General features: G+C 36.0%; 1 protein-coding gene across 1 annotated transcript; it reads left to right on the top strand.

Moving 5' to 3' along the window:
• The first annotated feature begins 1,410 nt into the window (after window positions 1-1,410).
• On the top strand, window positions 1,411-9,289 carry LOC148113873 (vomeronasal type-2 receptor 116-like). The gene is made up of 4 exons (XM_087891563.1): window positions 1,411-1,548; window positions 6,501-6,728; window positions 7,229-7,355; window positions 7,447-9,289. Exons 1-4 carry the CDS (start codon window positions 1,411-1,413, stop codon window positions 8,343-8,345), a joined length of 1,392 nt encoding a protein of 463 aa, XP_087747689.1. The 3' UTR covers window positions 8,346-9,289.
• Window positions 9,290-13,589: the final 4,300 nt, after the last annotated feature.

Raw genomic sequence — 13,589 nt, 5'->3', positions numbered from 1 at the left:
CCACCCACCCATCCATCCATCCATCCATCCATCCATCCATCCATCCATCTATCATCTGTCTATCTGTCTATCTGTCTATCTATCTATCTATCTATCTATCTATCTATCTATCTATCTATCTATCTATACACTGTATTTACATATCTATTTTGATTTATGGATCTAATAATTATATTTTTGTCTTGCAACACATAGGTTCCTGCCTCTGGAGGCTCTCATGTTTTGAAGTTGTTCACATATGTGATTGTCTCACTATCATTAAGAAATTAGTCGGTTTGTCTCTTCTGAATCCTATGGCACTGCATGAAAATAGGAGGAACTGACACCGAATTATAGTATTTATTGTCCCCATCCTATTCCAACCCATGGCTGGGAGCCCCAAAGCTCTGTGAGTTGATTTGATAGTATGTTGCACTCTCTAGTTTTGTCTGAAAAACATCTCCAGAAAGCAGATCTGTCTGATCTACTTCAAAAATCTTGTAGCAGACAAAGGTATTTCTACACAGAAAGAAGACACTCATGGAAGATGTTAGCATTCATGGAAATACTGTTAGTAGTATTGCTTACTACACATTGCCTACTACAATGTGACTTTCAGGAGCCTCTTCCTATTCGTCACGCCTATCATCAGCTTGGAGACATTAATATTGCTGGCGTTATTTCTGTCTTCTTTGCATCTTCTAATCCCATTAATTTCATTCAAGAGCCTTCTCAGGGATTTCAAGATGGAGTTATGTAAGTATATCATCAATTTATTGTCAAGCTCTGAACCTTGCTGGTAAATCACATGGTTCTTCAAATATTTTCCTCTAATGGCAAAAACTCCTGATAGAAACTTCTAAAATAGGATGCCTAGGTTTATTTTATCTAATGTTATATTTTACTTCAGTTTCCAGGTAAAGTTGAAATGGAGATCAAATCTCCATATATAAGAAATCACATCTAAATATCTATTAATATAAAGGTATGTATGGCTTAATTTACGCAATTGTTACTACTATTAAGGAAGGGAAAGCACATATTTCCCATGATAAGTTTTTTCATTTGACATTTCAGGTACCAAAATGTAGCAATTTTTTTTTTTTTTGCACATAAATCATGCTTAAAAGCTGTGGTTTGATAGTGGGCCATTCTCACATATAAGAACATAGAAATAAGAATTATTAAACACATTCCACAAAATATGCTATACTGAACTATTGCAAGGCACATAATGTAAAACAGGCCTTTCTTACTGTGTTGTTTTTAATTTTGTTTTACAGAATAGTTTTTCAGAATTACCAGCATATCCTGGCCTTAGCATTTACTATAAAACAGATTAATGAAAATCCCCAGATCCTACCCAACATCACTCTGGGCTTCCACATTTTTAACAGCAATTTTAGTCCAAGCTGGACTTACTTTGCCTCAATGCTTCTACCTTTCACTCAGGGAAAATTCATCCCTAACTACAAGTGTGGAGTCCCAAAAATCTTGTCTGCAGTCATTGGGGCATCTGGCATTTCTCTTCACATGGCAACCTTATTGTGCATCTACAAAGTACCTCAGGTAAGATGTACTGAAGATAGACATTATCATTTTGCCATACCTCCTCAGACATCTATATGCTTCTCTTTATAAAAAGGAGAGACCGTTTAGATAAGTAGATATCATTTTTTTTTTGCTTGATTGGATCAGAATAGCCATATGAACATTTGTAATTCTGAACTGACAATGGGGATATTTGGCACAGCAAAACATGCCCCAATTCCAGACATTGAACTAAGGTTCAAGTTTGAAATATTCACAATGAGACTACTTCCAGGAATATACCTGGAATATTTCTGATACCTCAAGATTGAATCTTGATTGATATTTGCTAATAAACACAACTAGTTGCATAATTTCAGTGTATAAGGTCAAAGACACCAAACTGAAATGAATATATACGTTTTCAGAGGCTCACAAAGAACTTTGCAATTGCATATGTTTATCTTTCTGTAGTTGACCTATGGCTCTGCTCCAATCATGGATAAAGAGACTCAAGCTGTTTTCTTCCAACAAATGTTTCCGAATGAATCCCACCAACGTAAGGGCCTCCTGCAGTTATTGCTGTATTTCAGATGGATCTGGATTGGAATTCTTGTAGTAAAGGATGAGAAAGGAGAGAAATTTGTCCAGGAGATACTCCCCACATTTTCTGAGTATGGCATCTGCATTGAATTCATAGCAGAGTTATCAAATGTAGCTTTTTACAGTGATTTTACTGATACCATAGATGAAGGATTACACATATACCATGTTCTCATGAACAGCACAGCCAATGTGATAATCTTATATGGTGAAATTCAGTCCTTATCACTTCTGAGAACTTTCCTCCAGTTTTCAGAAGTGGAGGATATCCCAAGGAAGAATAAGATCTGGCTTATAAATGCTCAAACAGATTACACTTCAGTTGCCGTTCATAAATCTTTGGATATCCATTTTCTGCATGGTGCTTTATCCTTTGCCGTTCACACAAAGGAGATCCAAAACTTCCAGGAATTTCTTCAAAATCTAAATCCAACCAACAATCAGAATGATCATTTTCGGAAAGTGTTCTGGGAGCAGGCATTCGGTTGTTTCTTCCCAAACTCAAAAATGGAGGAGTCTGAGAAAAAGTGCACTGGACAGGAGAAACTTGAAACCCTTCCTACATCTGTGTTTGAAACACGCATGAGTAGCCAGAGTTACAATATTTACAATGCAGTCTATGCTGTGGCACATGCTTTGCAATCTCTCTCTATATCAAAATCTAGAGAATCAACAATGATGAAAGAAAGAAAGAAACATTTTCACAATCAAATATGGTGGCAGGTAAGTCTGTTAGCAGAGTAGTGCAGAAACCACCATATCTGTAGTTGCAACATGTGTCCATAAACTCTAGCAAACAATATTCTCCAGGGATATTGAAGTCTGAGAATTCAAAAGTGAGATTTAACTAATCAAAACATTCATATGCTGATATTAAAATTGTAAGTGGCTTTTTAAAAAATTCCTTAGAATATGCTTCTCTCAATAAAATTAACTTAACACTTAAACTTATATACCACTTCACAATGTTTTACAGCCCTCTCTAAGAAGTTTACAGAGTCAGCATATTGCATATTGCCCCCAACAATCCAGGTCCTCATATATCAAACCTTAGAATGGTAGAATGGAAGGCTGAGTCACCCTTGAGCCAGTGAGAATAGAACTGCTGAACTGCAGGAAGCTGGCAGGCAGCAGAAGTAGCCTGCAATACTACATTCTAACCACTGTGCCACCACAGTTCATGTTCCCTTTCTATGAGACATAGGGTTCTGACCTCTTCATAGATCATTTCTACACCCAGATATTCTCAACAACAGATGCATAGTTTTAGAGCAAATGGATGGAGAAGAATGAGAGCCACCTTATATGCTTCTAAGAATAAGGCTCTGAGAGAAGAAGGGAAGGAAGGAGTTTTTAATATCTCAGGGCACTTAATAAAAGACGACCAAAATGGGATGTTATTTTGAGCCTAATTTTTCTGAAACATATGAAATGAACTCCAATGGGATGAAACAATAATAGACTTCAAATGATGGACATGTAAGCCATCAAATTCAGCATCTACTTAATGCAGGATTTCAAATTCCAGCATCTCCTGTAGGTGTTGATTCTGGCTCTACTTTAATGCATCCAATAAAAGAAATGTCATTGCCCTTCGGTCCTCAATTCCCATTGCCTAACTTCTTCTAATGAGACTTTCTTAGGTAGAATATACCTAATTTACCTTTAGGAAAATAATTTCCTAAAATTATTTTCTAAATAAATTTTAGATTTTATTTTCTAAAAGTATCTATCTTCCATTATATGCCATTATTACTGGCAGCCCTTACTTAATGATGGTCATTGGGACCTGAATTTCCATTGCTAAGTGATGCAGTTAGAAGTTGTGACATCACTTGACCAGTGATGGGATTCAAAAAATTTTACTACTGGTTCTGTGGGCGTGGCTTGGTGCGCGTGGCAGGGCCAGTCAGAGGCGGTATTCACTGGTTCTCTGAACTACTCAAAATTTCCACTACCAGTTCTCCAGAACTGTCAGAAACGGCTGAATACCACCTCTGCACTTGACTAATTACTGACTTCCAGGATTATGATCATACGAGCTCAATAAGGAAGTCATAAGTACCGCTTGTTCCGCACTGTTGCAATTTCAGATGATTGCTGAACAAGCAGTTATTAAATAATGAACTCCTGTATTCAGTCGCTAAGTCCTGTTGGAGTCTTGCAACCACATGAACCATAGCACGCTGGACCCCCCTATCCTCCACTGTCTTCCAGAATTAAAGTTCCTTGTGCTGATGACATTATCTAACCATCTCATCCAATATTTAGTTGAAAAAAAAGACACTGAAATTGATTTAAAAATTGAAAAAAGAATTGAAAAACTGAAAAAAAAAATGAAAATAATTTTTTTTCTTTAAAAAAAGGAAATACAGAGATTTTTTTAAAAATTAGAATTTACAAGTGTTTTTGGCCCTTTTTGAAGTAATATGCACTTCTTTTTTGTTGGAAAACTCAAGCAGTTTTCTAGGAAATACTTTCTTCTTAACCCTCTACTCCCTGCCTTGAAAGTTTATCCCTTTCCTCCCTGTTCACAAGTGTTATCCTTATCCTTTTCCCCCTGCTTACTTGCCCTTCAGTTGCCTAGCCACTTCCAGGGTTTTTAGGTATGATGTGCTGATGTGGACACTCTCTGCTTAGCTGGGTTGAGCAATTTGATCTGTGTGTACTCCAAGGGACTCTCAAATGTCTTCTCCAGCACCGCAAATTGAAAGCATCAATTCTTCACTGCACAGCCTTATGCTCCAGCTCTCACAGTTGTACTTTACTACTGGGAAAACAATAGATATACAGACCTTTGTTGACAAAGTGATGTCTCTGCTTTTTAATATGCTGTCTAAGTTTGCTTTAGCTTTGCTCCCACGGAGCAAGCATCTTTTAATTTCATGGCTGCAATCAGTATCTGCAGTGATCTTGGAGCCCATGAAAATAAAATCTGTTACTGTTTTCATTTCTTCCACTTTTTTTGCTATGAAGTGATGGGACTAGATGCCATAAACTTAGTTTTTTTAATATTGTGTTTCAAGCCAACTTTTGCACTCTACTCTTTTACCTCATTAAGAGGCTCTTAGTTCCTTTTCACTTTCTGCCATTAGTGTGGTATCAACTGCATTTCTGAGATTGTTGATATTTCTCCCACCAATCTTAGTTCTGACTTGTGATTCATCCAGCTTGGCATTTCGCAAATGTACTTTCCATATAATTTAAATAAGCAAGGTCACAATATATAGCCTTATTGTACTTATTTCCTATTTTGAACCAATCAATTGTTCCATTTCTGGTTCTAACTGTTGTTTCTTGGCTGGCATGCAGGTGTCAGATCTGCCCCAATCTGAACCCTTAGGAAAGAAAGACCCTTGACTCCATTTAGTTAAAGCAAAGGGTTCTTTTACTAAAGGTGTTGTTTGCAGTAATGTCAAGGCAGCTCTGAATTCTCCCGTACTTGCAAGATACAAAAAAGATTCACTCACAACCCATTCTTACCCCCCCCCCCGGAGACCAGTTCCATTTCCAGTCAATCACAACTCGCCAAGATGTTTTGAAAATGGTGAGGTGTTTGCGGATAATTCACATATTTCTCAGGGTGCTTGTCCTTGGGATGCTGGTGCAAACAAGATTGTCACCTGTCATTCCCCTTCCCAATTTCCCATCACCTACAAACACAGCTTTATTGCCCTTTCATCCTCCCCATCTCTTCCTGCCTTTGACGGCAGGAAGCCTGTGAGATGACAAGCTGAATCAGGCACAGCTGACATTAGTTTTCTCTGGTGACAGTTATGATGGTCTGGTACTCCCAACACTTTAAGAACTTACCACAGATTGTTGTGATCTACATAATCAAAGGCTTTAGCATGATCAATAAAGCAGAAATAGATGGTTTTCTGGAACTACATTGTTTCTCATAATCCAGGAAATGCCGGAAATTTGATCTCCAGTTCCTCTGCCTTTTCAAAAAAATTATTTCTACTTCTTAGTTCTCAGTTCACATACTGCTGAAGCCTAACTTGTACCATTTTGAATATAACCTTGCTAGTGTATAAAATGAGTTTAATGATATGGTTGTTTTATGCATCATAGTATTTATTATATATTTATTAGAAGTGATCAGGCTTAAGTAGCTTTTGCGATTAAATTACAGAGCTTAATTTTTTTTTTTGTGGTTGTTTATTTTGCAATTCTATCTTAATTTTATTCCAGAAATCTGTTATGTAATCTCTAACGCTATTTAGTATGATTGTTATGTTATTTATTTGATATTGGCCTACAACAAAAATAGAAAAGTGTTTATAATGTCTTTGTTTAAAGAAACATTTATATGTATGTTTTGAATATATGAATTATTTCTCCCTCCCTCAGTTTGTTCCTCTCTGATTTCCTCTGCGTTTCAGGTTCATTCTTTTCTGAGAAGTGTCAGATTCAACAACAGTGTTGGTGAAAAGATCTCCTTTGATACAAATGGAGAATTCATTGGTGGATTTGATATTATCAACTGGATCACATTCCCAAATCAGTCTTTTGCGAGGGTCAAAGTTGGAATGGTAGATCCCACAGCTCCAGCAGAGAAGTTCTTCAATATTTCTGTAGATTTCATCACATGGCCAGTAGGCTTTAATCAGGTTAGCTCTTTGAATCTAAATTTGTCTGCCTTCATTTAAATATAATTTTTGATGAAAGTCTCAGAGCTCTGAATAACCCTGGTACAAATCTCCTGAGGAAGGAAAAATATCAACCATTTTCTAACAATTGCTATTGAATATTAGGAAATATACTTTCCTGGCTCCCTGTTAATTATGGACAATGGTTTTCATGGTTTTGAAGTAAAAGCTGTAAGCCAGCACACTAAATCTCATCACTTTGCTGACATCAACATTCAGAAGTTGAGAAAACCAACGTCTTTACCTAACTAGCACAGAAATTGTCTATGAAGAGTGATGATGGTTAACAAAGGCTAACAATACAATTATTGTAGAGATTTAATTAATTATAATTTCAGAGCAATTACATTTAAAATTATGTCATCCTCCTACCCATTTTTAATCTCTTGATTCCACAGTAACTCTCCAAGCACTTTCTTTCCTCCTTGTATCTTAAAATATTCTTCTTCATTCATTAATAGACATTACCTCTATCTTTGTGTAATGATCCTTGTGAGACAGGACACAGTAAGGCCAAGAAAGAAGGGAAGTTGTTTTGTTGCTATGATTGCCATCTATGTCCAGAGGGGAAAATATCAGAGGAGAAGGGTAGGAAATTTCCAAATATAATGGGATTAAGTCTTTGGGGTACAACACTATCTGTAATCAACTGTATCAATTCCACTGTATTCTTTTTCAGACATAGATGACTGCTCTCCATGTCCAGGAGATCAATATCCAAATCCCGGGAAAAATATGTGCATTCCAAAGCGGATCATATTTTTGTCCTATGAAGAGCCCTTAGGGATCAGTCTGACTGTTCTTTCTCTTTGCTTTTCTTTAATTACAATTTTGGTAATAACAATCTTCATGAAACACAAAAACACTCCCATTGTCAAAGCCAACAACAGGAATCTCACTTATACACTCCTACTTTCTCTTCTCCTCTCTTTCCTTTGTGTCTTTCTATTTGTTGGGAGGCCCAATACGATTGTGTGTCTCTTTCGACAACCAGCTTTTGGCCTCATTTTTTCTGTGGCAGTTTCTTCTGTATTGGCCAAAACCTTTGTTGTGGTTCTAGCATTCATGGCCACCAAACCCGGTTCCAGATTGAGGAAATGGGTTGGGGGAAGGATGGTCAGTTTCATTCTATTATCCTGCTCCCTTATTCAAATATGTGTTTGTGCTGTGTGGCTGATAACATCCCCACCTTATCCAGATTTTGATGCACATTCAATACCTGAAGAACTTATCCTGGAGTGCAATGAAGACTCAGTCATGTTCTACTGTGTTTTGGGCTTTATGGGTTTTCTTGCTCTGCTTAGCTTCTCTGCTGCTTTTCTAGCTAGGAATTTACCTGACAGTTTCAATGAAGCCAAATTCATCACCTTCAGCATGTTGGTCTTCTGCAGTGTTTGGCTGTGTTTTATTCCAACCTATCTAAGCACACGGGGAAAATATACATTGGCTGTGGAGATCTTCTCCATGATCTCCTCCAGTGCTGGCTTATTGGTGTGCATCTTTTCCCCCAAGTGTTTTATCATTGTGATGAGACCTGAGCTTAATGATAAGCACCAACTCATGAAGAGAAAGCTTTAATAAATCTTTATGTTTGCCTGATATTCTTTATATGTACATGTTTGGGAACTTCCCCACTTCAACATTTAAGCCAGAGAAAAATGTATTGAGACGGTGATGTTCTATGTTGCCCCGTCTTCTGGAGATTTGGATAGCTTGGAAGGGTTGAAGTGATATGCGTCCAAGAGGTTCATATACAAAAAGAATATAGAAAATTATTAGAAAATAGAAAATTAGGAACATTATACACAACTTTAGCAGATAAAAAGAAAGGGGGTATTGCCATATATGTAAAGGAAAAAATCAAATCAAATCTAAGATATGCAGATGACAAAGGTAGAATTTTGATGGTGGAATTGGAGATAGAACAGAAACAAATGCTACTTACAGTAATTTATGCACCAAATAAAAATCAACAAGAATTCTTTATGTTGACATAATTCATAATATCAGGCAAACATCAATTATGTTTGCCTGTTATTCTTTCTATGTACATGTTGGCGAACTTCACCACTTTGACATTTAAGCTAGAGAACGTTGTACAGAGACAGTGATGTTCTATGTTTTCCCATCCCCTCAGATTTGGATAGCTTGGAAGGTTTTGTTTTTGGAAGGCAATTATAACCTGAGGTCTATAAAAGGATTAATTACAGAACAAATTAATGTTTTGATGTATTTATTGATATTATAGATTTATTGACATATTTTAGTATGTTATGGTCAGCTCTGACTAAATGTATTGGTTAAATATGAATTGCAAAATTGTGTTTACTGATCATCTTAATTCATATGGAATAGAATGTATAAAAAGAAGTGTCAGGTTTCGGGGCTATCTTAAATAAACTTCATTCTCAAGCGCAAAGTCTCTAATGAATCACTTTTATTTTAAGAATAGCAGAATCCGACATTCCTGATTCAAGTTGCAGCCAAACTGGCCCCTCCTTCCAACCCCCTCCTCTTCCGCTCTCCAACTCCAATGTCCCATTGGCCATCATGCAGATCCATCTCTACATCCCAGCACGTTCTTTTCACAGGAATGTGGCCCCCACCCTCGTCACCCAGGAAACACTATCTCTAACTTTCAAAAAACTAGGTAAAAGTTCATCTCAGCAATAAATCAAGCTTCTGCTCTATGCTTCATCTTGTTCATGTCAGCGCTGGAAGAGAGCCTAATTTGGAACGCTGACAAGAAGTGCATTTAAATAGAAATGAGAATTTGTTTAAACAGGGAAGGTCTATGATTTTTTTTCTGAAGCAATCGGACAGAGGGAATTCCCTGATGCACACCACTTGTAGTCGTCACCTTCAAAACATGGGGTAAATTAAAAAGCTGGACATATGTCTTCTTCTCAATAGCAAAGATCAAAGAAATCTCTGGCACAAAAAAATAATTATAGTAAATTCAACTAAATTCCATCAGAAGTCCAATACATGCTAGTATCCAATTTGCATAATATCTCCTTTTAAGAGTTTCAGTTGAGTATGATGACTGTGTAGAACACCATGTTTCATGGTCCTAAGTCTGTTTGAGTAGATAAGAGCTTTTGCAAGAGCTTTTGAATAACTGTGTAGAACCGGAGGTTCAATGGTCATAAGTCTGTTTGAGTAGATAGTTTTGCAACCCTTGAATGAGAGACACACAATGATTTTAAGTGCCAGTTGATGGGATGTCTCAGTGAACAATTGTTTCTCCCCCTCATCCTAACCCTCGCTTCTCCACACCTGCAAACTTACTTTCTGCCTTTGAAGAAGACAGATTTTGAGGCCCAAACTCTGCCCTCTAGCTGAGACATTTGTCAACATGATTTGAAACTTCAGGCAGCCTGCAACTTACAACCACAGTTGGGACCTCAAAATTCATTATTAATGGTGAAATCATTAAGTGAGGCATCATAGAACTGTGGTGACACAGGGATTAGAATACAGTACTGGAGTCTAATTCTGACAACTGCCAGTACTTTAATCCTGACTGGTTCAATATTTTGTAGTCTCATGGATTGTGGGAACTTGCAATTTGTATCATTCCCCACTTCGATGTCTGTATGATGCAAACTTGCGTTATTTTTTGTTTATATTGCACCCATAGGATATTTTCTTCAATTTCATCCTGAACTCATGAATGAAATAAATAAAAGGCACTCTTAGTTGGACCAGAATTATAATTGATAGATTTGTTAAATTCGTACTCCTACCAATCTCATTGTGATGTTTCACATATCTTCCTATGGGTCTCCAGAAAAAAATATTGATGGTGTACAAGAATCAATCATGAAAATACCAATGATTACCGTATTTTTCAGAGTATAAGATGCACCTACCTTTTTTGTTTTTTTTATAAAGGTTTTTTTTTATTTTTTAGACAAACACAGATACAAACATACATGTATTTTCTTTGAACAGAGTATTTGGCTGGTTCACAAATTTAACCAGTGTTTAGTCATTTCAATTAAATTTACAATTTCTATATTTCATTTTTGCCATATTTATTCCTCATCTATTTTTTTAAAAAAATCAATATTACCCTTCATCCTCATCTCTAATCTTAATCAAATTCAATTTTTCCCTTCTGTTCTATATTATACCCCTTACCATTGTCATCTATTTTTATATCCATCCACACATTGGTTAATTATGTAATATTACAATTGTTTCATACAAATTCAACATTTTAATATAAAGTAATTAGTTATATAACTATCTTTTTTTGTATATTAATCAATATGAACATGAATATTACAATTATTTCCATGCAATCCAATTTCTTACAGATCAATTAATTATATTTACCAATAATAATAAACCAAATAATTTTCTTTTCTTATGTTACTCATTTTCACATCTTAAACTCTCCCAATAACCCACATAGTTTTTCCCATATAATCCTCCAAATCACAACTTAATCATTTCTACTTTCATCACAATATACAGTATAATTAAAAATATGTCAATCATTACAATTTCCCTAATTAAATTTAAAAATGTTCTAGTTATTATCCAAGCTACAACTTAATTCTTTTTACTTTCACCACTATATACCATTAAAGGTATTTCAATTGTTACAGTTTATACTTATTCATATTTCTAAAAAAATAAAAAAATAAAAACTTATCATTGTCTAGATTTCAAAAATACGAAGAGAAATATTCCAATTATTATTCATTTCATTTTTACAATCATGATTTCCCATTTATTTCTTACTACTATTCATATTTCAATTCTAAATATGTATAACATTTTTCTCTTTCATTTCTTTTTCTCCCTTCCCATTTTTATTTTTGCCTTTTTCTTTCTCCTTTCTTTCTTTTGTGTTTAAAATCTTGAACTCTCCTCTTTTGCCCTAAATTTCCCATTGTTTGCACCTACCATTTTTGGTGAGGAAAAAGAAGAAAAAGAAATCTCCCTCTGCCTCTGCCTAATTTTGCCTCCTTGCAGCAAACAGCAAATAGCCTGCTTTACTTTCAGTTTCATTTTCAGCATAGCTTGATTAGCACAAGGAAAAAAAATCTGCTCCAGCAATTTACCTCTTTGGAGCAAGCAGCAGAGCCCTGCACAAAACAGCTTAGAGCAAATCAGCTGAGAGTCGGGAGGCCGAGCTAATCAACTTGTGCTAATTAGTCTGTGCTGAAGCTGAAAGGAGCTGTTTTTTCTTGCTGTTTGCTTGGAAGGAGGTAACTGCGAGGCACAGGCCAAAAGGTGGGGTCCAGTGGGTGGGCAGGGCTACATTTGGTGTATAAGACGCACCTAAATTTTCATCCCCTTTTAGGGGGGAAAAGGTGCATTTTATACTCTGAAAAATACAGTATATAAAATAAATAACAATAGATTTTTAAAAAGTGAAGCAATCAACCTGTGATGAAAAGGCATTCCACGAATGCCCACAAATAACTACATTACATCAGCTGGAATGGAGTGGAATGCAATGGGCTAGAGAATGGGGTGTAGTGTAGTGTAAGAATGAATAAGATGGGATGGGATGGGATGGGATGGGATGGGATGGGATGGGATGGGATGGGATAGACTAGACTAGACTAGACTAGACTAGACTAGACTAGAATAGAATAGAATAGAATAGAATAGAATAGAATAGAATAGAATAGAATTACAGTAATGCCTTTACACATACATATATTTACAGCTCTATTTCGCTTTATGAATCTAATGTTTTTATTTTTTGTCTTGTGGCTCATGCGTTCCTGCCTCTGCAAGTCCTGACATGTCTTGAAATTGTGAATGAGGCATATGTGACTGCCTCACTATAATTATGAAATTAACCAGTTTGCCTCTTCCAAATGCTAAGGGACTCCATGAAAATAGGAGCAAATGACGCTGAAAAATGATAATTATTGTCCCCATCCTGTTCCAACCCATGGCTGGGAGCCCCCAAGCTCTGTGAGTTGATTTGATAGTCTGTTGCACTCCCTAGTTTTGTCTGAAGAACACCTCCAGGAGGCAGATCTCTCTGGTCTATTTCAAAGATCTTGTAGCAGACAGAGGCATTTCTACATAGAAAGAAGACACTCATCGAAGATGTTACTATTCGTGGAGATATTGTTAATAGTATTGCCTAAAATGATGTGCAAGATTCCTATCCTTCAATGTGACTTTTGGGAGCCTCTTCCTATTCGACACACCTATCATCAGCTTGGAGATATTAACATTGCTGGCATTATTTCTGCATTTGCGATATTTTCTGACCCCATTGAGTTCACTCAACATCCTTCGCAGGTAATTCATGATGGACTTCTGTAAGTATATCGTTAATTTACTGTCAAGCTCTGAACTTTGCTGGTAAATCATATCATTCTTGAAATATTTTCCACTGGTGGTAAAAACTCCTGATAGAAACATTTAAAATAGGATGCTTCAGTTTATTTTATCTGATGTTATATTTTACTTCCGTTTCAAAGTAAAGTTGAAATAGCAGAAATGGAGATCAAATCTCCATTTATAACAAATCACATCTCAATATCTATTAATATACAGGTATGTATGGCCTAATTCCATACAAATTAATTCCATACAAATATGAAGCTGTTACTCCCGTTAAGGAAGAAAAAGCATATATTTCCCATGACATGTTTCATCATTCTTTATTTCAGGTACCAAAATGTAGCAATTTCCTTTTGCATATAAGCCATTCTTAAAAAGCTGCAGTTAACTATTCTCACATATAGAAACAAGAATTATTTCACACATTCCACAAAATATATTGTACGAAAGGATTGTAAGTGCATTAATGTGATAAAGACCTTTCTTAATGTGCTG

The sequence above is a fragment of the Pantherophis guttatus genome, chromosome 4 (genome assembly GCF_059756535.1).
Source record: "Pantherophis guttatus breed Tessera chromosome 4, ASM5975653v1, whole genome shotgun sequence".
NCBI classification, from domain to species: Eukaryota; Metazoa; Chordata; class Lepidosauria; order Squamata; family Colubridae; genus Pantherophis; species Pantherophis guttatus.
Note: the sequence above shows the minus strand (reverse complement) of the source record. Positions and strands in the feature narration are given on the sequence as shown.

What these genes read in the sequence shown, in the direction of transcription:
- LOC148113873 (XM_087891563.1), top strand. Translation starts at nt 1,411, where the DNA reads ATGCTTCTACCTTTCACTCAGGGAAAATTCATCCCTAACTACAAGTGT. An exon ending in GCATCTACAAAGTACCTCAG is followed by an intron (nt 1,549 to 6,500) that starts GTAAGATGTACT and finishes TCTGCGTTTCAG; the next exon opens with GTTCATTCTTTTCTGAGAAG. An exon ending in GGCCAGTAGGCTTTAATCAG is followed by an intron (nt 6,729 to 7,228) that starts GTTAGCTCTTTG and finishes ATTCATTAATAG; the next exon opens with ACATTACCTCTATCTTTGTG.